The 27,061-nt window shown below is 48.5% G+C and overlaps 1 protein-coding gene and 1 non-coding gene across 2 annotated transcripts in view; one reads left to right on the top strand and one right to left on the bottom strand.

Annotated features, from left to right (window-relative positions):
- Nucleotides 1-25,797, bottom strand: part of ABCC4 (ATP binding cassette subfamily C member 4) — a 204,316-nt gene extending 178,519 nt beyond the window's left edge. The window contains exons 1-4 of the mRNA XM_029938444.1: nt 25,745-25,797; nt 21,071-21,181; nt 20,406-20,526; nt 11,684-11,908 (exon numbers count right to left, since the gene is read on the bottom strand). Coding sequence (XP_029794304.1) covers nt 11,684-11,908; nt 20,406-20,526; nt 21,071-21,181; nt 25,745-25,797 — 510 coding nt within the window. The remainder of the gene's footprint in view (nt 1-11,683; nt 11,909-20,405; nt 20,527-21,070; nt 21,182-25,744) is intronic.
- LOC115290885 lies at nt 10,781-10,927 on the top strand. Its single transcript, XR_003908269.1, has one exon. It is a non-coding gene; the product is annotated as a U4 spliceosomal RNA (small nuclear RNA).
- Nucleotides 25,798-27,061: the final 1,264 nt, after the last annotated feature.

Below are 27,061 nucleotides of genomic sequence, written 5' to 3'. Positions count from 1 at the left end.
GATTACTTAAAAATAAAAAGTCAATCAAAAGTGATTACCTTTGGGGAAAAGTGGGGACCAACCAAAAACTCTAAAACCTACAGAAATACCTTAAAATAACGAAGAAATAAATACATTTTCAACCAACATAAAAAAATTTTTTAAACTTTAACATTTATTAGTTTTTGAGAAAGAGAGAGTGCACATGAGCGAGTGGGGGAGGTGCAGAGAGTGAGGGAGACAGAGGATCAGAAGCAGGCTCCAGGCTCCACACTGTCAGCACAGGGCCTGATGCTGGGCTTGAACTCACAAACTGTGAGATCATGACCTGAGCCGAAGTCAGACACTTAACAAACTGAGCCACCCAGGCGCCCCAACCACATCAAAATTTAAAAATTAAACTAACTGGATTTTTAAAAATTAAGTATCAGTCCGGTTTTTAGCATTAATCCTGGGGAAAGGAATGGGGACATTCATGCTGCCTGTCCACCTGCCCAGACGGCTCCCCTCACCCCTCCCTGCACCCCCCCCCCCCACTGATTCCTCAATGTTCCTGAGGGTGAGAATCCCTGGGGCACAGACTCAAGATCCACATTTCCAGGGCTTCTTGTAATCCTGAGCCAGGAGGGGTGGGGTTAAACCCAGGTTCTAGGGCTTTTTGCTAAGCATGAGGATGACTCATAACAGAATCGAGTGACCGGCGGCCTAGCATATGTCCGCCTCACCCTGGATCTGCTCGCCAAGGAAGCCGAACAGCCCTGTGGTCCAGCCGATCCTAACCGGGCCCTGCAGTGTACAGAGCTCCCAGCACGAGGCCCATAAACGCCGAGCTATTAAAAGCCGCGAGCAGACAGCTGCTCTGACAAGTGACTGAGTCACTGATAGGGGACCAGCCCCCACCTCCGCCTTGGCCACACACAGCTACATGACTGGGCAAAATTACGCTTCCAGGCCAGATTCCAGGCAGTGCAAGACTGATCCCTGAGAGAAAGGACACTTGCGGGGTAAGCACTACCGCTATCCCGGCTCGCAGCAGGGAGATGGCTTTCAACCATGGGGTAGTGCGCTCACGTCAACCAGGACAGCAGCCCGCTGGCTCAGGAGTCGGAGGACTGACCTCAAGGGTGGATGAAAGGGTCCCCCAAGTCCCGGGGGGAGCGGGGGGAGCTGCTGCTGGAAGGCCTGCACTGAGGGACGGCTACCTGGCTCAGCAAAGAGCTGGTGCGAAGAAGAGCAAGCAGGACACGGCCACTTGAGCTCAAGTTAGGGCCCCGAGCTCTCGCCTGGCCCGAGTGGAGAAACCTTACTATCGTCAAGGAGGCTGGTATGCAGCCAGCACACCAGGAAGACCATTCTCAACTGGGGCGATGGTGGCCTTAATGCCCAGCCCCTGGGGCATATGTGGCCGTGTCGGGAGGCCTTACTGGTTGTCACAACTGGAAAGTTGCTACTGGCATCAAGGGGGCAGAGACCACAGGTCCCGTTCAGCATGCTGCACTGCACAAGGGCTCCCCACCCAAAAATTACACAGCCCTAAATGCAGGCATAAAGTTGAGAATCCCTCCCATAAAACAGATTTGCTCTAGACTCATCCTAGGAAAGATACGAAGGCCTAACGACCCACAAAACACAAAGAGCTTGAAGGTTAAGACCCACCAAGTGGGAGGCACTTGAGAGAAAACGCCACAGAATTTCTAAAAATGCAAGCTTAACAAAGCACAAGTCAAGTCTACCCAAGGTCAAAGAGATCAGCCAATAAGTGACCTATTAATGCAAAATTCAACATTCTCAAAGACTGTCAGAATGTAGACCTGCACTGTAGCATTCATAATGCCCAATACGTTTTGTCTTAGATATGCTAAGAAAAAAAAAAACCCAAACAGGAAAATGTAACCCCCAGGAAAACTGAAAGCAGGCTTCATTATAAAAAGCAAAATATATAAATGAGAATAAAAACAAACCCAAGTTGACCGAGGCACTGGATTTTTAAAAATTTTATGTTCAAAGGGTTGAAGGGAAATATGTTAGAAGAATCAAAAAGAAATAAAAATAAAGATTATCCACAGAAAAATACAGACTATAAAAAACTGCTATGTGGACATTCTGTAACTGAAAAGAAAAAAACTGGAAAAAGAGAAAAAAAAAAAACCACGAGCTGAGGAACTAACAGTTTGAACATAAAAGAAACAGCAGTCAGGTTGATCAACAGAAAACTACCCAATCTGAAGGACAAAGAGAAAAAATTAAAAAGAGAAAAATGAGAACAGATCAGAATAGAATATTTTAGAGGCGCCTGGGTGGCTAAGTCTAATTGTCTGACATCGGCTCAGGTCATGATCTCACAGTTCGTGGGTTCCAGACCTGCACCGAGCTCTGTGCTGACCGCTCAGAGCCTGGAGCCTGCTTCGGATTCTGTGTCTCCCTCCCTCCCTCCCTCCCTCTCCCTCTCCCCCCCCCTCTCTCTGCCCTCCCTGCTTGCGCTCACACAAGCTCGCTCTCTCTCTCAAAAATAATAAAATGGAGAAGGGGAGGAGGAGAACAGGAAAAGAATATTTTAAAAGATATAATGGCCTAGGGGAGCCTGGGTAGTTCAGCAGGTTAAGCATCCAACTTTGGCTCACATCATGATCTCAGGGTTTTGAGTTCAAGCCCCAAATCAGCCCCTGCACTGACAAGTAGAGCCTGCTTGGGATTCTCTCCTCTCTCTGCTCCTCCCCTACTTGCACTTTCTCTCTCTCTCTCAAACTAAAAAAGCTTAAAAGAAGATATAATGGCCAAATATTTCAAGTTTGTAAAGAAAGAATCAAATTAAAGACCAAAATGCTCAGCAAACCCCGAGTCGTAAGTACAAAGAAAATTACACCTACACAGTGCTCTCCTGAAAAATTAGTTTAAAAATAACAGTCAAAGCCTGGCAGAGAAAACAGAAAAGTGGAGGAAAACAAAGACATAAATAAGGAGTGACCTCTTGTCAGAAACAATGGAGGCCAGATGACAATGCCCCCAAAATACTAAAAGGGATAAAAGAACTGCCAATCCGGAATACAATATCAGCCAGCCTATCCTTCAGATAGGGAGAAAAATAGATGTTCAGATAAACAAAAACTGAGAATTCACCACTTGCAGACCTACTCTTAAGAAATGCTACAGGACTCTTTCAGGCGGAAAAGATATCCTACCAAACAGAAACCTGGCAGTGAAGAAACGAACAAAAGGCAGTAGAATGGTAATTAGATAAATAAAAGTGATAGCTCCTTTCCTTCTTTTCAATTCTCAACAAATGAATATTTAAGCATAAGTAATGACACTGCATGGTGGTGAAGGTTAATTAATTACAACTCCATCTGAAAGGTCAACAAAGCCAAGGAGATGCCTCAAAAGTCAGGATCCAGGGGCGCCTAGATGGCTCAGTCGGTTAAGCCGCCGACTTCGGCTCAGGTCAGATCTCACGTTCGTGGGTTCAAGCCCCGTGTCAGGCTCTGTGCTGACAGCTGGCTCAGAGCCTGGAGCCTGCTTCCAGTTCTGTGTCTCCTTCTCTCTCTGCCCCTCCTCCTCTCATGCTCTGTCTCTCTCTGTACCAAAAATAAATAAAACATTAAAAAAAAAAAAGTTTAAAAAGTCAGGATCCAGAAACGTCATGACTAAAGGGAAAAATGGACAGCCTCTCACAGTGGAGAATGTTTGGTCTCTCGCTCTCATTGTCTCCATTCAAAGACAACATGATGATTTATATAAATATCCTAAGCAATCTACCGAAAGCTTTATAATTAAATGAGTTTAGCAAGGTCTCAGGAAACAAAGTTAAAAAAGAAAATACACACTCAATTGTACTTACATATAAGAAAGAAGTGAAAAATTAAAATTAAAAATTCCATTCATAATACCCAAAAAAACATAAAATACTAAGGAATAAATTGTGAAGGATCTGAAAGATCTCACTACTGACTACTATAAGGTATTGTCAAGAGAAGTTAAGGAACACCTAAGTAAAGAGATACGCCAGGGCACCTGGGTGGCCCAGCCCATTAAGCATCCAACTTTGGCTCAGGTCATGAGTTGGAGCCCCAGCCGGGCTCTGTGTTTGGAGCCTGCTTGAGATTCTGTGTCCCCCCTTTCTCTGCCCCTCCCCTGCTCATGCCCTCTCCTCTTTTCTCTCTCTCAAAAATAAATAATAAACTTTTTTTAAAAAGAGAGATATACCACACTCACACTTTGGAAAACTAATATTTAGACACCAGTTCTCTCTAAATGATCTACAAAATTGGATGCAATGTCAATGTCTATCCAAATACCATCTTTTGTAGAAATTTACGGTCTGACACTAAAATCTGTATGAAAACACAAGACTTAGAATAACCATGGTGACCAAAATAGAACATGTTGGGGACTTATACCACTTGATTTCAAGATGTATTATAAACCTATGGCAATCCAGAGAATTTCATTTTGGAGAAATGGATAGACCAATAAATCAACAGAACAGAATAAGAATCCAGAAGCAGATTGACATATAAATGGTCATTAAATCTTTGACAAAGTCTCCAATTTAATTCAAAGGCAAAAGGGTAATTTTTTCAATAGATTGTGCAGAAACTACATATATCAAAACTGAATAAAATTAAACCCCTACCTCACACTGTACATTAAAATTAATACACTATCAATGTAAACCAAAATCAAAATCTAAAATCATAAAAACACCCCGAATAAAACATAGACAAAGGTTTTTCATTCCGAATATAAGCAGCAATTACCATAAAAAAAAAAAACCCAAACTGATAAATAGGACTTCATCAAAACCATTCAATTCCTCAAGAGATTATTAAGTAAATAAAAAGCAAGCCACAGACTCAAACAAAATGACTGTAATTTATGTGTCTGGCAAACGACTAGATCCTGCGTGTACAGAGTTCACACAATTCATTAAGACAAAAACCCCACTGTAAAGGAGACGAGGCAAACATTTGCACAGATTCTTCACAGAGAAGATTCGCGAACAGCAAAGCAGCACATAAAAAGATACTGAGCATCACGTCTCATCAGTGAAGACCAAACCATAATGAGATACTATTTCACATACCCCTGAATAACCAAAAATAAAAATACCGATAATAAGTCTCAGTGAGGATACACTGCTCTTCCCTAGCAAACTACGACACTGACAAATGTCCCCTAGAGACTAACTTTTTACAAAATACACAGGTCTGACTCAAGTTTACATCCAAGGAGGAAAATAGACAGAGGAGACATGTTTAAAAGATTTGAAAATGCAGGGGCACCTGGGTAGCTCAGTCGGTTAAGCATCCGACTTCAGCTCATGTCATGATCTCATGGTTTGTGAGTTCGAGCCCCACATCGGGCTCTGTGCTGACAGCTCAGAGCCTGGAGCCTGCTTCAGATTCTGTGTCTCCCTCTCTCTCTCTGCCCCTCCCCTACTTGTATTCTCTCTCTCAGAAATAAACATTAAAAAAATTTTTTTGTAAGATTCTAAAGTGTTAAACAATGTAAGACACGCTACTATTTCATTTTAATTTTGTCAGAAGCTTACAAAATACCATTAGAAGAAAACATTCCAACCAAACGTGCTTCCAGGGAGATGCTCTATTTCCACTAATGGCGAGTGTCACTGCGACAATATTCTCAAGATGCTAGCCCCTAGGCATTTCCAGAAGGAAAATGTAACCACAAACTAATAAGCAAAATACTGGGCTGACACATATGAAATTGCTGTTAAGCCCTCAAGAGTCAAATATCTACAATCTCGTATTATCCGGCCTAAATATAAAGCAACACAGTGTCTCCACTGAAATAAAATTAGCTTTACATAAAAGCAAAGTTCCGTCCAAGAACTCTGGACGTGACACCAGGTGGCTGGGGCGCTGGAGGCCTCTCCGCGGCACGCAGAGGAACCGCGGAGGGAGGTTTCCACAGGCTGCACACTCTGGTGCGTGGGTTTTCCTCGTTCTGACTCCAGCTCCGTTTCTTGCAGACGCTGCTCAGGAGAAGTCAGCAGGCTCGCTCTGCACTGGCCCGGCCCCCTCTACTTCCTTCTCCGTATCAGTAATACAGTATGCCTGATGTTCTAACTGCTGAGAGCTGGAGAAGGATCTAAAAAGGAGAGGTAAAATGGTCAAGGGTAGAGGGTCTTAAGAGAAAAGAAGAGAGGGGAAGAGTCCACTGAGAAAGGCTATGCGGTCTAAATGGAACAGATACAAGAAGTATGCCTTTTTCTCCAAGTTACAGAATTCTACAGCTACACCACTTAAATGACTATAAAGACACTAGGGGTAAGTGCAATTATTTCTCCACACAGGAGGCTGACTTCCGGAAGTCAGGCCCTTGAGATGCACCGCGTCAATGTCAGTAGCCCACGCTCCTCACTCGTGGCAGGGGTGTGCTACAACGTCACTGCGCCCAAGAATTAGTGAACACTAACTCCTCCTAGGGAAAACACAGACTTGGGTTCCTGCCAGCCTGAGATAACATTTGTATCATCAGTACACGCGTAACCTTACGTGTTTCTGCTCAATGACACCCTATTTACTATCCACGAGTCAACACTCATTACCACTGGTCCCACGCCAAAAGCACAACTCATACCTGAACCAAGCTGATCTAAGACGGGCATCTTCTCGGTGGTGTGTGCCACATTTTCTCCACAAGGCACATCGCACCCCTCATGTGCTCAGGAACACTAGGAAGCGCTTCCACACTCTGTGTGGGACCATGTTAACCAGCAAAATCACCAGCAAAAAGCACAAAAGTGCAGAAAACAGGCACTATGTATAAATAGACCGTGAAAAGGACATTTGTTTCCAGCATGACAACTGAGACAAGAAGACACATCACCCAGTGTGACCCCAGCTGGAAGTATGTACGTCAAGTGATTCAAAATTTTAGTGACTGTGTGCTGGCCCACACATGACCGTGAAAGAGTTTCAAGTACCGATTTTAGGGTTACAAAGAAATTTTAGCAAGTAGGCAAATTTGCAAATTACAGGGTCTGTGAATAAGAGGACTGACTGTATATAAATTCTTACAAGACAGATCCACCCTAGAGGATAAAAGGAAACTAGGATTATTTGTAGGGAATCAGCTCCTCCTAGAAGTTCACACAAAGAAAAACATTCTCGGCGTGCCTGGGTGGCTCAGCCAGTTGAGCATCCAGCTTCAGCTCAGGTCATGATCTCGGTTCGTGAGTTCAAGCCCCAAGTCAGGTTCTGTGCTGACAGCCAGCTCAGAGCCTGGAGCCGGTCTTCAGATTCTGTGTCTCCCTCTTTCTCTGACCCTCCCCTACTCATGCTGTCTCTCTCTGTCTCTCAAAAATACTTTTAAAAAAGAAAAGCATTCTCTCACAAATCATCCTTTGGGGGAACTAAAGAGAGTGAAGACAAATGAGACTTCAGCCACAAGAAGAAACATGGTCAAACTCATCCAATTCTGCAAGAAGTTTCACCAGGGAGCATGTAGCAGAAAATAACGTCCATGAAGTCAAAAAGCGCCAGCTCTGGCTTTGCCTGGCGGTCAGAGCAAACCAGCCTCCGCCAGGAACACGGAGTCAGGAAATCCAGAGTCAACCAGGCTAAAGATCGTCAGTAAAAAAAAAAACTCTGTGCCATAATGCAGAACTTGTCTAGGAAGATGCGTTCTGGAGATGAACCACCAGGGATGGCCGCACGACAGTGTCAATGTACTTAACGTCACTGAATGGTACGCTTAGAGAGGTTAAAATGGGGAGGGGGAAAATAAAGAGTTAAAATGGTAAATTTTATGTTATGCATATTTTGCCACAATCCATCAATACCTGCTCCTGAATCGTACAGCTCTTGACTTCGGGGTTGTGAGTTTGAGCCCCACACTGGGTGTAGAGAGTCCTTAAAAATAAAATCTTCAAAAAAAAAAACTCAATGCTCATAAAGACAAGAGTAATTTTACCATGGCTGTGCAAACAAAAGGTAAACAAGCGACAAGTCATTTTTATATACAACACATCCCTCAACGCCATTCACTATGACAAACTACTACAAGCACTCTAGTGACAACACCCGAGCCCAAGTTCTCCCAGGACAGGGATCAGGAGGTAGGACCTGAGCACGAGGCACGAATGTTCAGAGGGCTTTCAGAGCTGCGCTGGGCCAGCTTGCTGCCCTAAGGATTCAGCCCACCTGTGATGAAGACGTGTCTGTCCTATTCCTTCAACCAGCAGGATTCTAGATACAAGGCAGTGCAGGAGGAAATCCGTCTTTCCCACCCTTCTGGAATTTCAGGTTACTCCTATGGTTTAATCCTCTTTGTAAAGGGACAATCCTTTTAGGATCATCAAACCAGCAAATTAACACCTCTGAGGGACGTTTACGTCCAGGTTAAGCAAATATGCCAGATCCTATCGGATTTCCCAAAGGCAGCCTTCCAAACATTGGTGGGAAGAGGAAGAAAACAGGTGAACGCCAACCAGCCTGTGCAGCAAAGAGTTTTGTCTGAATCAGCACCTGGAACCTGACTTCTACGTTTAAGGTTTTCACAATAGAGCCCTAGTGGAATTTCCTATTTATTTGTGGGAGGTAAGCATGACCTGGAAAAACAAAAGTCTAGTTAATCTACAGAGAGGTCGGACTATTCTTCTCCTAAATGGTACAAAGGAGTAATGAGGAGGAAGGTGAGGAGGAGGGGAAAGACAGCAGCAAAGACCCCTGGACTAGAGCGCCGAGCACGGCTACCCTTTCCACGGTACAGTACAGGAACCTGAGGTTACATGTCGTAACGCAACAGTAAGAAGCCTCCGGGGTTCACTCAATTCTCAGATTAGTAAGATTCTGCTCAAAGGAAGGTGTGGAGAAGACGTCCCGCATTTTGCCAAGAAAAGTATTCACAAGAAACAGAAGCTCTAGATAAGCAGCAAGTAGGTAAAAGAAGAATAAACGTTTATTTATTTATTTTGAGAGAGGGAGGGGGGAGAGAGAGCGAGCAAGCGAGCAGGGGAGTGACAGAGGAAGAGGGGGAGAGAGAATCTCAAGCAGGCTCCGTGCTCAGCACAGAGCTCTACATGGGGCTCAATCTGACAACCAAACGTGAGATCACGACCTGAGCCTAAATCAAGAGCTTAACCGGCTGAGCCACCCAGGAGCCCCCAAGAAGCAATATTTTAAATTTAAATTGTTTCGTTTAATCTCTCAATACGGACTTAATAAAAATTGTATATATAGAGGTACCTGGCTGGCTCAGTAGGAAGAACATGAAATTCTTGATCCTGGGGTCATAAGTTCACGTCCCATGTTGGGTGTAGAGATTACTTAAAAACTAATAAACTTTGAAAAATCATAAATATTTCGGGTGTACAGTGTCATACTTTGATTTGGATACACATTGGGAAGCAAGCACTGTAGTCAGCTAACTATCCATCACTTCACAGTTATCCTTCTGTCTGTGTGGTGAGAACACCTAAGATCTACTCTCTTAGCAACTCTCAGTTAAATACAGTTAAAAAGAGGTGTTTGTGTTCTTATTTTTTTTATATTTATTTTTGAGAGAATGCAGGCAGGGAGGGGCAGAGAGAAGAGGACAGAGATTCTGAAGCGAGCTCTGTGTGGACAGGCTGACAGCAGCAAGCCTATGTGGGGCTCAAACTCACCAACTGGAAGATCATGAGCCAACCTAGGTAGAAGTCCGATGCTGATACTCCACCAACTGAGCCACCCAGGTGCCCCTGTGGTCTTGGTTTTATTTTTTTTAATGTTTATTTATTTTGGGGGTGCCTGGATGGCTCAGTCGGTCAAGCATCCGACTTCAGCTCAGGTCATGGTCTCTCAGTTCATGGGTTCGGGCCCCGCATCAGACTCTGTGCTGACAACTAGCTCAAAGCCTGGAGCCTGTCTTCAGATTCTGTGTCTCCCTCTCTCCCTGACCCTCCCCTGCTCGCGCTGTCTCTCTCTGTCTCTCAAAAAAATTTTTTTTAATGTTGTTTATTTATTTTTGAGACAGCGTGCGAACAGGAAGGGGCAGAGAGAGAGGAAGATACAGAATCTGAAGCAGGCTCCAGGCTTTGTGCTGTCAGCACAGAACCCAACGTGGGGCTCAAACCCACAAACCGTGAGATCATGGCCTGAGCTGAAGTCAGATGCTTAACCGACTGAGGCACCCAGGTGCCCCTGTGGTTTTAGTTTTAAAGCAAACGGCCCAAGGCAAAGTGGTATCTGGGATCAAATCTGTGCAAAACCCTTGAGCTGTCTCCGGTCGCTGGAATGTCTGTGGCAGCTCCTCTAGGAAAACACCTGAAATCCTTGCTCCCCTCATATTAGTTAAGATCAGCGTAAAGCATGGGAGAACTTCATGGCATTTTCTCAATACAAAAAACTGAACACAGGGCACCTGGGTGGCTCAGTGGGTTGAGCGTCAGGCTTCGGCTCAGGACATAATCTCACAGTTCATGGGTTCAAGCCCCATGTCAGGCTCTGTGCTGACAGCTTGGAGCCTGGAGCTTCTCTTCAGATTCTGTGTCTCCCTCTCTCTCAGACTCTCCCCTGCTCACACTGTCTCTCTCTCTCTCTCTCTCAAAAATAAATTAAAAAACATTTTTAAAAAATCTTCAAAAATACTGAACACATCCAATCAGGTATTGTCCCTAAAACTGCTACGCGGTACACTAAAAAAGAAGAAAATACTGCAGAAAATAATAACGTGAATCGAAAGCAACATAAAGAAGACGCAATTGTAAGTTCTCTCCTATGCTATTTTTATAGCATAAAATTTAAAGTTTCATCCCAAACATCACAATTTTCTTGAGTACCATTAAAAACCACCACCGAGCTTTGCACGGTGGCAGGATCGTGGCCAATGAGGTTTCTCCAAGGCACGATTATTGCTAATTGAAAAACCACCACAACTATGGAACGAACACAAAGAATGTGCTTGGCAAAGAGTATTTATATTTTTCTTTAACACAATTAGACTGAACATGATCAAATGGTTCATTTAAAAAATACAATTATTCTCTTTCTCAAATAGAATTTTTTCTCTTAGCTTCAATTTTATAGATCCAATTTCACAGGAGGTCCCTCATAAAAAAAATTCTAATGTAAATAAGTTTTAATGAGCAGCATTTCTATACATACAACTAGGAGATTTATGGCATGAGAACAATGGAAATTTTTCATGCCTAAATCAATTTGATACATATTTTTGATACTTTTTAATTAGTCTTTTTAATTAATTAAGATACTTTTTAATTAGACTCCATTACAAATAGAATATTTTGCAATAGCCTGCGGCCAAATGCTATCAAAGGCAGCCCTTGATCTGATCTCAATAGAAAACTTTCATTATAGATCAGTAAAGTCCACTTACAAGGGAAAAGAAAAATTCGCCTGATATAAATACCAAGCTTCTCTGGTAAGGTTTAAAGGATTCTCCACAAAACTTTTAATTTACGAAGTTCCCCAAAATGGTTTTTTTTCCATTTTTCACCCCACCCCGAGAGAAAGAGAGCAAGTCGGGGAGGGGCAGAGAAGAGGGAGAGGGAGAGAACCCTAAGCAGCCTCCACACTGGAGCGGGACGCGGGGCTTGATCTCACAACCGTGAGATCATCACCGGAGCTGAAATCAAGAGTCAGCTGGTCAGGCTGGGGCACCCAGGAGCCCCCCCTCCCCGCCACAAGATGCTTCCAATGCTTCAGGTGAGGAACAGACGCCGATACCAAACGACACTCACCTTCCGATAAATCATATGGCACATGGCAACTCTGAGCCGCATGCCAGCGCACTGGACATGGTAAAAGTAGAGGTGGTGCAGTATGGCCAGAACGAGCGTGCAGGCGGACAGCACCGCGGCGTAGATGTAAGCTTCGTGCAGGGCCACGGAATCAGCAGGATTGTGGTTTTCAAAATAATTAATAATCTTCCCCAAAAATATGGGCTGGATTACTTTGGTGCCTTCCTAAATAAAAGGAAAGAAAAAAGCCTTAATGAGAAATACATATCATACCAATTTTTCTTAACATGAGCTTTACTTTTATTACTAACATGTTTGGTTTTTTTTCTTTAATGTTTATTTATTATTGAGAAACAGAAAGAGACAGAGCATAAGACGGGAGGATCAGACAAAGGGGGAGACACAGAATCTGAAGCAGGTTCCAGGCTCTGAGCTAGCGGTCAGCACAGAACAGGACACAGGGCTCAAATCCACGAACCGTGAGATCATGACCTGAGTTGAAGTTGGACACTCAACTGACTGAGCCACCCAGGCGCCCCGCTAACACGTTTTTTTCCCCCCCAAAAAAAAGCATTTTAACAAAGTACTACATTCATCACGGATCTACAAGAAAAACAGAACGATTTCCTTCTTTACGACAAACAGGTATTGGCTTAAACCTAAGCCAAAATCCTAAGTGCCAAGGCAACATAGCTTTAGCACATCGTGCCTAGGGTCCCTGAGGATGCCCCATAAATACAACAGCCAGAGTCTGAAAATGCATTTGGCAAACGATCAAATCCATAAGTCTTGGCCTACAATGAATAAGGAAGAAAGTGGTGAATAAATAAAAGAGTAAGGAATCTGCTTCCGCGTGGGCTGCCCAGGCCCACAGGCTGCCCACTTACTTCATCTGCACGCTCAGCGTCCCAGCCCAGAGCCAAGTCAAGAATCCATGGGAAGCTCACTCTTCCAACCACACGCTCTCAACCCTCCGATCTTTCCCAGCCCAAACTCCCCGTGGCAGGAGAGCCAGGGAACGGGGTCCATTCTCCAACTTGTGATGGAGGAAGGAGAAAGACCAGGCTTGAGAGGCCCCCAGGCTCTCAGCAGTGGGGTTCCGTTAGCGGGTCTCTACCCCCAGAAGCCCAGCCTCCCGGAGTCACCGTTGAACACGGCACTAGCCAAACCAAGAATCGTGCCACCAATGGTTCTCTATCAGCCCTACATGGCAGGTGCTAGTTGAGAAGAATTTTTATCATTTATTTTACTCCCTGAGGAAAAAATTAAAATTCTTCACCAACGAGGGAGGAGGTTCTGGAGCTTCCTAGGCCTTTGCGAGAGCAATTCTTCCCCAAAGTAACAGCAAAAGTCGCCCCTCCCTCCCAGATGGCCACTCCACCCCACAACCTACTTCCACTTGTTTTTAATGTTTATTATATGTTTAAGAGAGAGAGAAAGTGGGAGAGGGGCAGAGAAAGAGGGAGAGAAAGGGGCAGAAAAAGAGGATCTGAAGCAGGCTCTGCACTGACAGCAGAGAGGCCAACACAGGGCTCGAACTCACAAACCGTGAGATGATGAGCTGAGCTGAAGTCGGACACTTAACGGACTGGGCCACCCAGGTGCCCCTACTTCCATTCTTATAGGTCACCTTCCTCTGGCATCAAAGAAAATCAAACACTCAATGCAAATGCAAATGCACATCACATCACCAAAGGTAAACACACAGGGTCTCACCATCATTTCCTCCCGTGCCAAAAGCTTAGAAATCTTTCAAGTACTGGACTTTGAAACAAGCATTTCCCCTGAGGCAGTCTCTCCTGATGAACCCAGACCTGGCAAATAACCAACAGGCTTTCTGTCTGCCCCGAGCGAGGAATCCACGGCACAAAAGGGCAAGGGAACCCAACAAAAACAAAACCCGAGACTAAACTAAAATGCATTTCCTTCCCAACCAACTAGTTCCTTCAGGACATTTACAGAAAGATGTTCCCATCCCATCACATGGCTGTGACATTAAACCCAACGCTGCACGCACATGCGCACACACGTTCCCAGGCTTCACCGACTGCCTTGCCTTTCGTGACATCGTGACTACAAGGAAATGCTGTTTCTCAAGGAAGACCATCAGATCTCAAGAACAAAGGCTCACTGTTACGTGTCCAGCATGTCCAATCATTCATCTCAAGAATAATTAAGAGTTTAAGAAAGCAACCCAAAGACACAGGGCCACAGAACAGACTGTTTCGGAGATTACAGAGATGGAAATCTGGAGGCTTACACAGCGAAGCCAAAACTCCAGACTGTACCTTGGGGAGTCCCAGCCCTGCGGGCGGATACACCCCAGGGCAAGCCACCAGAAGCCCTGGCAGAAACACCTGCACCTCCCTACCCGAGGCACAGAAATACCTGCCTTGCCTTCAGAGGAGTCCGGGCACAACTAGATGAGATACAACTGCTCAAAGCACCCTAACACCAGCACAAACATCAGTATAAACTAAGATCACCTTATTATAGAGGAGTCCTGGGAAGAGATCTAGTCTATCCTTCTTGCTGCTGTTTATTTCTTGAGTGAGAGCAAGAGAGAGAATGAGCATACACACAAGCAGGAGCAAGGGGAGAGAGAGAGAGAAGGGGGGGAGAGAGAGAGAGAGAGAGAGAGAGAGAGAGAGGAGAATCCCAGGCAGGCTCCGTGCTGTCAGCACAGAGCCTGATGCAGGGCTTGAACCGACAAACTGAGATCATGACCTGAGCCATAGCCAGACACTCCACTGACTAAGCCACCCAGGGCCGTGAGACCTATTCTGTTCTTAGTGACAGAGGCCAGCCTCACACGGGCTTGTAAAACCCGCTGCTGTTTACAGGCAACAACACAGGACAAGGACTCTTGAAAAAAGTTGATCATAAAAGCCAACTTTTCAAGGGGGTTACTTGAACTTTCACTTCTTTACTTTCTTAACTTTTTAAGCATTTTTGAGAGACAGAGCATGAGCAGGGGAGGGGCAGAGAGAGGGGAGAGGGAAACACAAAATCTGAAACAGGTTCCAAGCTCTGAGCTGTCAGCACAAAGCCCAACGTGGGGCTCAAACTCATGAACTGCGAGATCATGACCTGAGCTGAGGTCGGAAGCTTAACCGACTGAGCTACTACCTGAGCGCCCCTAGAAGTTTCCCTTCTAAGCAGATCTTTTACTTTAACCATTATGAATGCAATCTTTTTCAAACAAGTCACCTAGGGGCATCCAGGTGGTTCAATCAGTTTAGTGTCCAACTTCAGCTCAGGACATGATCTGGAAGTTTCTGAGTTTAAGCCCCAAGTCAGGCTTTGCACTGATGGTGTGGAGCCTACTAGGGATTCATTCCCTCTCTCCCTCCCTCTCTGCCCCTCCCTCTGCTCATTCATTCTCTCTCTCTCTCCCTCCCTCTCTCTCTCTCTCTCTCTCTCTCAAAATAAACAAACAAACCTAAAAAAAAAATGTTAAAAAAAAAATAAAATAAGTGCCAAGCCCAGGAGCAGGTCTCCAGGAATGGCCCTAAGCTGAGGTACAAACCGCCCCGGGGAATTCAGACCTACGCCCGGCCCCCCTGACCCCCCTTCCCCGGTCAGGGCACGGGCCCTGGGGGCACACCGGCCACCCCAGGAGCACGGCGCAGGCAGAGACCGCACCTCTCCCAGCAAAGGCCCCAGTGGCTTGGGGAAGAGTCTCTGGGCGTGGGGAGGAGTCTTCACCTAGGCATGTCCCTGGTGAGGCTGCAGGCTACTCCTCACTGCCCTTGGGGCTCAGGGCAGGAAGAGACTTGTTCTGCCCCCACCATGTCCCCACAGAGATGCACACAGGGGCCAGGCGGGCCAGGAACTCGCAGGCTGTTCTGTTCAAGTGAGTGGTTGCCTGCAAGGTCACGGTGCTCAACAGGTCTGCAAGCCTTGCCATGTCCCTCAGTGATACCTGGACGGAGGTTCTCACTCCTTTGAAATCCAGCCTCCAAAGCCTCGCCGTGGCCTGCACGGAACACCCAGGCCAGACGCCCCGGTCCGCAGGAAACGCCCCGCCGGCCCCGCTGGTGCTGCGGGAGCGCCCGGGGAAGGCCCTGCCCAGGCGCCGGCTGGGAGGGAGCACTGCTTGGAGACCGTGGGTCACCAGCAAGCCTGACGCTTTCCTGAAGATCCTCAGGCCCAGCTCAGATCCTCCACTACCTAAAACACAAAGGCCAGCAAGCAGCACAGGACATCACAAAAGAAGAAGCTGCGTAACAGCGGGGCGCGTGGGCGGCTCAGCTGGTTCAGTGTCCAACTTCGGCCCAGGTCATGATCTCACGGTTTGTAGGTTCGAGCCCCGAGCCGGGCTCTGTGCTGACAACTCAGAGCCTGGAGCCTGTTTAGGAATCTGTGTCTCCCTCTCTCTCTGCCCTTCCCCTAATCACACTGTCTCTGTCTCCCAAAAAAAATTAATGTTAAAAGAAAAAAACTTAAGAAGCTGCTTCATAGAGTGAGTTATTAAACTAATACTCTGGGGCGCCTGGGTGGCTCAGTCGGCGAAGCGTCTGACTTCAGCTTAGGTCACGGTTTCGCCACTTGTGGGTTCAGGGTACTCTGTGCTGACAGTCAGAGCCCGGAGCCTGTTTCGGATTCTGTGTCTCCCTCTCTCTCTGTCCCCCATCGCTGGCGCTTTGTCTCCTTCTCTCTCTCAAAGATAAATGGTAAAAAAACAAAAATAAAAATAATAAACTAACATTCATTGCACCAAACTCAGTAACTACCTTTAATCATTGTGAACCCAAAATAGTGCCTGAGAACGGACTTTGAAAGGTAAGAGATCCTCACTTAGCTCCACCACTAAAACCATTTCTCACTTCTCCAGAACAGAAAAGTGTCGACAGGGAAGTCTAGGAAAACAAGGGTTGTGAGCGCTGGATTTCAGGCTCTTTGCGCTGCCGGAGAAGAACTCAAGGTTGACTTCCGGTTGTGCTCTAACCCCGTGAGCGGCCACAGCTTCCCACCACCAGGAATAAAGGCTCTGGCGCACTTTCTCTTAATGACACGCAGCGAGAAGGGTCACCTCGGAGGCCACCGTCTCCTGTTATACTGGAAACCGCCCAGATACGGGCCTCGGCACAGCACAAAGGAGCACGCACACTCCAGGCAGCAGCCCGGATCCCCTCCGCACCTGACTCGGCCGCTGCCCAAGTACACTCCAGGCTGTCACCACCCCCTCCATGTGGGAAGGCACCACACCCTGGAACTAACCTGGGGTTGGCACCCGTGCACACACACACCCACTCGGGGACTCACAGGGACACCACCTCTCAGCAGGGAGCCGGGTGCACCTGCTATTACCATGGAGAGAACTCAGCCGCCGCCCAGATCATCCAGGTGCCCTGCGACTCCGGTGTTCCTGCTGGTGGGTCCCCAGGAGCTCACCCAGGATGGTGTCTTAGGAATGTGGATGGATGTGGACGCCTGGACGGCCTACTTCGTTAAGCATCTGACTCTCAATTTCGGCTCAGATCATGATCTCACTGGTTCATGCCCAGCCTCGAGCTCTGAGTTGACCATGTGCAGCCTACTTTAGATTCCCTCTCTGTCTCTTTCTCTCTGTCTGTCTCTCTCTCTCTCTGCCCCTCCCCTGCTCACACACTCTCTCTCTCAAAATACGTAAACTTAAAAAAAAAAGAAAAAGAAAAACCAAGAGTGTGGATGGATGTTAAGAACTTAGGTACTTGGGGACAGTGGAGAGTAGAGGTGACTTTCTAATGCACTCCTGGGTGACCTCAAGACACCATGCTGCTGCTGCCGGTGTCAACACCCTAGCCACTTCCAGCTCCCAGGGGACACGGCCACCAGAGCTCAGAAGTGGCAACCCCCAGTCTCACTTCCTATCCAGGGAGTTCTTAGCATCTTAACTTTTATGCCTAAGCCAAGTTCATTCAAGATGCATGCATCTGAGACCCTGAAGTCAAAGTCCTCAAAAGAAGCCTTCCCACCACTGGATGAGCTGCCAGCCATCACGATGGTCAGGCTCGTCAGTCAGAGCACCCCAACACTGAATCCGGCTCCATCCTACGAACTACTACTGTCACTGCTGTCACTACAAAGTCGGCCTCTACTGCTGCTAGTAACACGACTGCTGAGCAGGAGTCTCCACGGCTCCCGCCGCCAGCAGTAGTAGTAATGCCACCAGTAACGGTGCTGCTGCTGCCGCCGCCGCTGCCACCAGCAACACCCCTGCTGAGACCGAGCACCAGCGCCACCGCCACCAGTGCCGCCACCGCTGAGTACGCACCTACCGCCGCCACCACTGCCAGCAACACCCCTGCTGAGCCCAAGCACTGTGCCACCGCAGCCCGCCACCGCGACCACTCCCAGGTATGAGCCCCTCCCACTTCTGCCACTACCAACGCTAATGCTGCTGAGCACGAACCCCCACATCTGCTACACTCTACTCCCTGACACCCAACGTCCTGAAGGAGGCTGGCACTCTTACCAGCTGCACCCTCATCCAGGCCCCCATCCCGGGACCTCCAGGTAGGCAGCCGCAGGCCAGACAGCTCAGTCATCAGTGCTCCCTGCACCGAAGTGGGGCGTCTCCTCTCAGGGAGAAGCCCAGCCTCTGCACCTCAGGGCTCTTCTCCCAAACCCAGCGAAGACCTACAGCGCAGGCTGAGACGGGCTCCAGCCGCCATGTGGGCAGACCCTACCCCAGAACGCGGCAGCGCACTAGGCAAGGGAAGCCCGAAGTCTAAACCCACCACGAGGGCCACCCTTCTGGTGCCTCGTCTTTTCAGGACTCGTAGTAAAGGGAAAGCAGAGAACCAGGGACAGCAGAGGAAGGCTGCTCCAGGACACCAGCCAGCACTGAGGTCACACAGGCCTGCCTCCCCCACCCAGACACAGGGCCCACGCCAAGGCTCCAGGGCCTCCTGCCAAGCAGAATCCACGAGTGCTCCGCTCTGTGAGGGCAGCAGCCACGTCTGATCAGGAAATACTGCACGCACACATACACCGGCCACAGAAACACCAACTTGTCACCTGGTACATTTCAAACTGAGACTTGCTGTGACCACGTAGAAACACCATCACTGGGACATTTGTCCAGGGTCAGTGACAAGCCAGGGTGGCCCAAGGGGCTCCTGCATCCTCTGCCTCCCCTTGCCCCCCATGAATCCCAATGCTCTGCATCTCCACCCTGCCCTTGACAAGCTACGGCATTTATCTAGGTGGTGATGGGTGCCCCATATACTTGTCCCCACCCTCTGGCCAATCCTCCTTTGTCATCAGTCTCCCCAGACCATCCAGTCCTGTTAGCTGACAGACCCTCTGGTTTCCTCCAGTTACAGAGGACAGAGGTACAACAGAGCCTTGTGCACCAGAGCTGCCCCTCCCCCATGCAAATCCACCAGCCGGCCCGCCTCACGCCCAGCACTTAGCACAAGTCATTGCCCTTCTCCACCTAAAATAACGTTTTCCTGGCAACCACAGCTTCCATCCCTATGACCCGCATACACTCACAGGCCCACCATCGTCCCTAAGGCAGTACTGAAGGACCACAGAAAGCATGAGCCACCCAGGTAGACAGGAAGCATCCTTCCTGGGGGCCGAAGCCCAGAACACGCCCAGGCTCACTGGTACCGTGCCCAGAGAACACAGTCTTACTGGAGGAGCTGGATGGAGGCCCTTCAGGGTAACAGAGGTCAAGGACATGAGGACGTTCTGCCTTTGGTTTTCCGCTGCACATCACTCCTACACTAGCCGCAATGCCCTGCTACCAAAGCCCTCCTTCCAACCAGCAGTCCACCCCCATAACCAGGGACAGGAAGCCAGAACAAGTCATTTGTGAATCCTCCAGAATTGATGAAGCCAGCGCTCCTACACGACAGGGTTCTGGCTTGTAGGACAGGTCCTTCTGGAAAGAGAGCTACCTAGAGAAACGTGTTCTTGGAAGCTCTGGCCAGCTCCACCCTCCACACGGAGCCCCGGGGCTCTGCACCCCTGGAAGGGAGAGGCAATAATCCCTTCTTGGGAAAGCAGTTATCAGATCTGGCCTGGTCCAGTTAGCTACTATTTGCTGAGCACCTGTAACATGTTCTGTGTTATTCTGGGCTCTCTCCAAACGGAATGCCTCCAAACCAGAGCACACATATTCCTTGAGGTTGGCGAGTCGTCTTTGGGTCAAGGATCACTCTTAGCATTTATTGCACTTACCAAGCACCGACACTATCCCACATGTCATGAGGCTTCACAGCCCCTTCCTCCCGCAGCACTGCATTCTAATTAGTTGGAAGATAAATAATAACCCCCTCACCCCCACCCCACGTGAGGTCCGTTGAAGTATCTGCCCGATCTGAAGATGAACACCACCACTGAGCTACATCATGTTCCCTAGACATGTTTTATCCTCAGACCTTAATCCACTTGCCCCTGCCCCCAGTAGTGCCACCACCGCAGTGCCCATCCCACGTGCTGAGAAACGACGCACTGTGTATGTGTATAAAAGCCTTTACCTCGGGGCGCCTGGGGGGCTCAGTCAGCTAAGCGTCCAACTTCGGCTCAGGTCATGGTCTCACGGTTCGTAGGTTTGAGCCCCTCGTCGGGCTCTGTGCTGATAGCTAGCTCAGGGCCTGGAGCCGGTGTTTGGATTCTGTTCTCCCTCTCTCTCTCTCTGACCCTCCCTCCCCTGCTCATGCTGTCTCTCTCTGTCTCTCAAAAATAAATTTAAAAAAAATTTTTTTTAAATAAAAGCTTTTACCTCAATTAGCGTAAAAATTCCCAAAACCAGGTATGATTTCCAGTAACACCTAATGATCGCTTTCGTTAAGGAAGGCTTCCGTGCGTCTTTCTCTGCTCTCAAAACCTCTTTATCCCAGTGCCTGAAAGAGAAACAAAGCCCGGTGAGAAGTGCACACCGGCTACGGGGCCAAACGGGGAGCGGTCAAAGCCAAAGCTAAGTGTTGATTCCAGGACATTGTTTGTTCCAGCGCCCTCTGTGGCTGCTTCACCGGCGCTTCACCCGGTGTTCGGGGCTCCTGAAAGATGTGTGGTGCGGCATCTGAAGCACCAGAAAGATGCCTCGAGGGAGAACGGTCCAGTCTCGTGAAACAAGTCACGGCCAAGCATTGCTGGATTTACAGCGCCGTGAGCAATCCGGCACAAGAGACTCGAGTCCAGACAGCTTCCCCCAGTGATAGCATCTCTGGGGACAGATCTGACATCCGTGGCCTTTGCGCTGGCCACCTCCATCCCACAAAGGCACAGGAAACACACCCTTTCCCCCTGACACCAACGTAGGTGAAGCCAGGGGACAGCCTAAGGGGAGGGGAGTGTGCTGATTCCGGAAAGGCCTAAAGGCAGGCCAGACCCATCACGAACCACGAGACACACGCATGGAAATTCTCATTCCTACACATGGCTTACCCTTGCAACTCCTCTCCAAGATGCTTTGAGCGATCTTCTGGAAGCACCGAATACATATCATCTTCCTCTAATCTCCGTTTGTGACCGATTTTAAACAAGGGGTTCAGCCACCTGGTAAAAATTAAGAGAAAAGGAGAGTGACACATCTCCAAACTACACATCTGTGTCATTAGAACTTACACGCGTGGCGTTTGTTTAAAAAGGGGGGGGGGTCTAAAAGATAAATACCGTATGATTTCACTTATATGTGGAGTCTAGAAACAAAACGAATAAACGAAAAGTGGAATCGGACCCATAAACACAGGGAACAGAATGGGGGGGGAGGGGGAGGTGCAAAGGTGGGGCTGGAGGTTCAGGCTTCCAGTCATGGAAGGAGAAGTCCCAGGGATGAAAAGTCACAGCATCGGGAAGACAGTTAATGGTGTTGTTGGGGTTTTTTAGGATCTTTTTTTTTTTTTTTTTGCAGAGCACTTTTTTAATTTTTTTTTATAGTAGTTTATTGTCAAATTGGTTTCCATATAACTCCCAGTGCTTCTCCCCACAAGTGCCCTCCTCCATGACCATCACCTGCTTCCCCTCTCCCCCTCCTGCTTCAGCCCTCGGTTCGTTTTCAGTATTCAATAGTCTCTCATGATTTGTGTCCCTCTCTCTTTTTAAGTAATCTCGACATTCATCGTGGGGCCCAAACTCACAACCCCAAGGCCAAGAACTGCATGCTCAGGGTGCCTGGATGGCTTAGTTGGTTAAGCATTCGACTTCAGCTCAGGTCATGATCTCACAGTTCGTGGGTTCGAGCCCCGAGTTGGGTTCTGTGCTGACAGCTCAGAGCCTGGAGGCTGTTTCAGATTCTGTGTCTCCCTCTCTGGGTGGATAGTGAGGTGTTTGCTTGCAATCTCTTTCAACCTCTCTCTCTGTCCTCCTGCTCACCCTCTCTGTCTCTCCCAAAATAAATTTAAAAATTAAAAAAAAAACAACTCTACAAATCCATTATGCATTATTTAGATGAGAATAATTAATGTACAGAGAGATGGCCTGATGATAAACACCATTTCACTGATTTGCCAGGGTAAAGAAATTTCTGAGGCCAGACCATTGCCTGTGAAAGCAGAGATCCTAATTTCTCTTACTCACTGTTTTCTCCCTAGTACAACAGTGGGTACAGAACAGGATTTTCTGTTGAATAAATGAAAGTCTATGAATCATAAAGAACGCAAAAAGGGCAGGCCAGGGTGGCTCAGTCAGTTAAGCATCCGACTTTGGCACAGGTCATGATCTCATGGTTTGTGGGTTCGAGCCTTGCGTCAGGCTCTGTGTCAGAGCCTGAAATCTGCTTTGGCTTCTGTGTCTCCCGCTCCCTCTGCCCCTTCCCCGCTCACGCTCTGTCTTTCTCTCTCAAAATAAAAAAAAGACATTTAAAAAAAAAAATAAAAAAGGGGCACCTGGGTGGCTCAGGTCCTGATCTTGTGGTTCGTGGGTTCGAGCCCCACATCGAGCTCTGTGCTGACAGCTCAGAGAGTCTGGAGCCTGCTTCAGATTCTGTGTCTCCTTTTCTCTCTGCCCCTCCCCTACTAATGCTCTGTTTCTCTCTCTCAATAATAAATAAACATTAAAAAACACAAAAGAACAAAAAAAGAGAAACTGAACTTCAGATTCTGCTCGCCCCGGTAGCCTGGTACTTCCAAGATGTCCAGTTCAGGAGCTGGAAGGCTGGGTTCAAGTCCCAGCAAGGGTGCTGGGGACCCCAGGACCCCAGTCACCTAAAATCTCTGCAGTTTCCTTCCAGGACAAAGGTACAGATCTGTGAGCTTCACCACTGGGCCGCTGATTCCAGATACTCCCCTGTAGGAAGTGCTCAGGCGATTGGCAGTGGGACGGCCCACATGCAGACACCGTGCCCTGAGAGGCCCGCTTTAAAATTCTGTTTCTGAAGAGGAAAAGATGCTCTCATTTGGAAAATGGACATCAAAACCACAATGAAACGTCACCTCACACATACTAGCAGGGCCACTACATCAGAATATAAACGAGTTGGGCAAGAACGTGGAGAAATTGGAGCACTGGCACACAGTGGGTGGGAACGTAAAAGGTGGGGCCACAAAAGACAAATATTATGATTCCGCTTACAGGAGGTACTTAGGGTTGTCAAATATGAAGAGACAGAACTGTGGTCCTGAGGGCCAGGGGAGGGAGGGTAAGTCCGTGCTTGATGAAACACTAATGCAAGATGAAGTGTTGAATAACAGTGTGAATGCATTTAATGTGACTGAACTTACACTTAAAATGGTTAAGCGGGGGGCTGGGGGGCTCAGTCGGTTAAGCATCCGACCTCGGCTCAGGTCATGATCTCTCACACTGTATGGTTCAAGCCCCACCTTGGGCTCTATGTTGATAGTGCAGAGCCTACTTGGGCTTCTCTCTCTCCCTCTCTCCCACTCATGCCCGCTTGCTCGCTCTCTCTCTCTCTCAAATAAATAAACACTTAAGAAAAGATGGCAAACTTTATGTTACGTGTATTTTACCACAATTTTTTGTAATTTAATGAGAACGTTTCTGCTGGGTGTGCCTCAGGAGGAGCTCCAGACTTCGCTAACTTTCTGGCCATGTGACCTGGAATTAGCCACACAATCTCTCGGTACTGGCCTTCGGCAAATGGGGAGATCGCCCTCCAAGGCTGCTGAGGGGCTCAGCCAGGGTTGCCTTCAATACTGCATAAACTCAACATCCAGCCTCCTTGGAAAACAGTATGCAGGTTCCCCAAAAAGTTAAAGATAGAACTACCCCATGACTGGGCAACTGCACCACTAGGTATTTATCCCAAGGATACAGAAACACTGATTGGAAGGGGCCCACGCACTCTGGTGTTACAGCAGCACTATCAATAGCCAAACTACGGAGAGAGCCCAAATGTCCATCGACGGACGAATGGATAAAGAAGAGGTGGTGTATACATACGTCAGAATACTACTCTGCCATCAAAAAGAATGAAACCTTGTCATTTGCAACGACGTGGATGGAGCTACTGTATTAAAGCTAAGTGAAATACATCAGTCAGAGAAAGACAAATACCATATGATTTCATGCCAGTGTGGCGTTTAAGAAACAAAACAGATGAACACAGGGACAAGAAAGTAAAAAAATAAAAACAGAGAGAGAGGGGCGCCTGCATGGCTCAGTCACTTAAGCGTCAGACTTTAGCTCAGGTCTGGATCTCACAGTTGGTAGATTCAAGCCCCACGTCGTGTGTTGACAGCTCAGAGCTTAGAGCCTGCTTCGGATTCTGTGTGTGTCTCTCTCTGCCCCTCCCCTGCTCATGCTCTGTCTCTGTCTCAAAAATAAACATTAAAAAAAATTTTTTTAACAACAACAAAAAAAAAACCACCAGACAAATACCAGCAGTTACAATGACATAGCCCTTAAGTAATCACATGTGGGCCTCCTTAAAAAGGGTCTAATAACTTAAGTTAATTAAGGAAACTTCTTTCACTACAGCCCTTGATTTAAAGACTCTCCCAGTGCCTTTGGGTGCCCAAATCCCAAAGAGCCAGGCTGAGCCCCATGGACACCAGCAAAGGCCGAAGGTTTGCTTTTCCGTCTGATGGCAGGCCTACTTAGGTCAGGACTGGACGTGGAGACCTGAGACCACAGCATGTCAACTTCTCTTCCTTTGATGCCCGGAGACACTCAGTCAATTGCAGATCACGGCCGAGTGAGCCGTCCTGCAACCCCACTCCGCCCCAACAGTGCTTCCCTCCACGGCTCACGCTCTCCTCCCCGCCCCCTGCCCAGCACTCCATACACCCGAGGGTTTCCCTCCAGCCCACCACACCATCAGCCCTTTGGGGCAATGACAATTCACATACCGCCTGGAATCACTACCAGACACAGAGCCTGGCATGTCATGGTACCCGGACACAGATGTCCCAGGAGCCCAGCCAGTGCAAGATCCGAACACCTACCCTGCAGGTGAGCTATCCCAAAATGGGTCACTACCCTGGTCCCCTCCCCCCTGGGGCCCATGCTGTGGCCCCGACCTCGACTTTGGAGCTTCCAGGGCTCACGGCTGTCCTTCCTTCCTATCTCCCTCCTCTCCCACTAGCTAATCCATACCTCTTTTTTGTGGCCCTTGTCCCCACACCACCACCAAACACCAAGACTATAACCATCATGCATGGATGACAGTCCTAATCCCCATCTTTTAAAATCATTGCATACAATTCAGTGAGTGAGAAGAATCAGGCATAAGGTCCTAGGCCTGCCTGTCAACTCACAAGGTCGTGGAGGGATTGAAGCACCACTGTTTGGAACTAGCAAGTAGGAGGCAACCAGCAGGTGATACCCTATCGAGTTAGTACAGCCAGCACAGGCCACCGGTAGACGCAGGATTCAATCATCACCCAAGATGCTCTCTGGGCCCGAGACAGCCTGAGGCGGACTCTTCCGAAGAGCTGGCCAGTCAATCAAATGCTTTCTTCCCCACTGTTCACCGTCATCCCTCATAAAGGACACTTCATCCCCATAAGTGAAACCTGCCACTCACAGTCTGACCGCTGGCCCCAACCCTCCTTCCCTGCCCCCCATGAAAGTCTCTGAACTCCATCCTATGGCCAGCAAACTCCCCTGGGCCCTCAGCTCCTTGCTCTTAGCACACCCCTGGGTGGCCCCTGGGGACACAACCTTCCTGTGGCCTCAAGGTGGCCCTTCAGGATCCAGTTGTTTTCCAGCCTCATACTGGGCAGTGCTTCCTGGCTGTGCACACTCCCGGCACCTGCTAACACTGCTGCATCTACAACATTCTCTGTCACTGTCCTGCTTCACCCCACTCCCTGCATCACTGTCACTGACTTCCAAACCCAATACAGAGGGCATCCCAAACCCCAGCCACTGGCATTCTTGTTCTCATCTCTTCTGGAACCTTCCTGACTCTCGATCTTCTGATGAATACATGAAGGATGGGTTTCCGGACCCCCACCAGGCTCATCCACGGCTGTGACTGTGCACCTGCCATCCTCTCACTTATTCTGCAAGCCACTCTCTGGAGTGCAGCCTTGTGCTTTCCCTAGGGGACAGCGGCCCACGCCCCGCCTTCCAATACCAGCCGCCTGCCGCCAGCCAGACCTCTTCCGCCAAACCCCAGATTCCTAGGGCTAAGTGCCTCCTTGTCAGCTCCTCTCAGGTGCCGAAGAGGCAGCTCCCTTTCATGTCCACAGTGGAACTCCTGATGTCCCAGGCAGGACTGTTCCCCTCTCCCCGTCTGTAAGTACCAACCCGGCCACCATTCAAACCTGAGGCCCGGTGGCCACTGGACGCCTCCCTGCCCGTCACCCAAGCCATCAACTCCTCCCAGAGCCACCGCCTCCTGGCCACATCCACTTGTCGGCACCTCTGCTCCCCCCACCAGGTCTCGGAGCTGTGACTGCCTGCTGCCTCGCCTGCCTGCTGCCTCGCCTGCCTGCACTCCTTGTTTCCCTGTCTTTCTACGGAACCGCCAGGATGATTTCTTAAAAACACAAGGCCGTGCTTTCTGCTGCTGCAGAATTATACCTGACCTCCTAATGGAGCAGCATGCGTGACCGGGGCCCTGCTGGCTCCCCAGCCCATCTCCAGCGGAGTCCCCCACCTCCACCCCCACCCCTGTCCCGTGTTCCAGCCACACTGGCCTCAGTGGCTCCAAGGTTCTGTTTGCTGTTCCCTCTGCTAAGAATAAATGCTGTTCCCCATTTTCTCCCACAACTGTGTCTTCTCTCCTCCAGATCCCAAACTCAGTCACTTTTACTACAAGGCCTAGGCTACCTTCTCTTAAAAAACCAAACACACCCTGGTTCCCTCCTTTATTCCCTCTTCTAACCTTCTTTACCTACTTACTACAATCTTACTTTGTCTCTCTCCGCTCCAGAACAAGAGCTCCATGAGGGCGAGCCTGTCCTCCTGTGGTGCCCCCTGTGGCTGGCAGCTCAGGAGTCCGTCCCTCAAAACTCTCTCCTGGCTGAGAAG

This window comes from Suricata suricatta, chromosome 4 (assembly GCF_006229205.1).
Source record: "Suricata suricatta isolate VVHF042 chromosome 4, meerkat_22Aug2017_6uvM2_HiC, whole genome shotgun sequence".
Lineage (NCBI taxonomy): Eukaryota > Metazoa > Chordata > Mammalia > Carnivora > Herpestidae > Suricata > Suricata suricatta.
The sequence above is the reverse complement of the archived record's forward strand: the minus strand, read 5'-3'. Positions and strand labels throughout refer to the sequence as shown.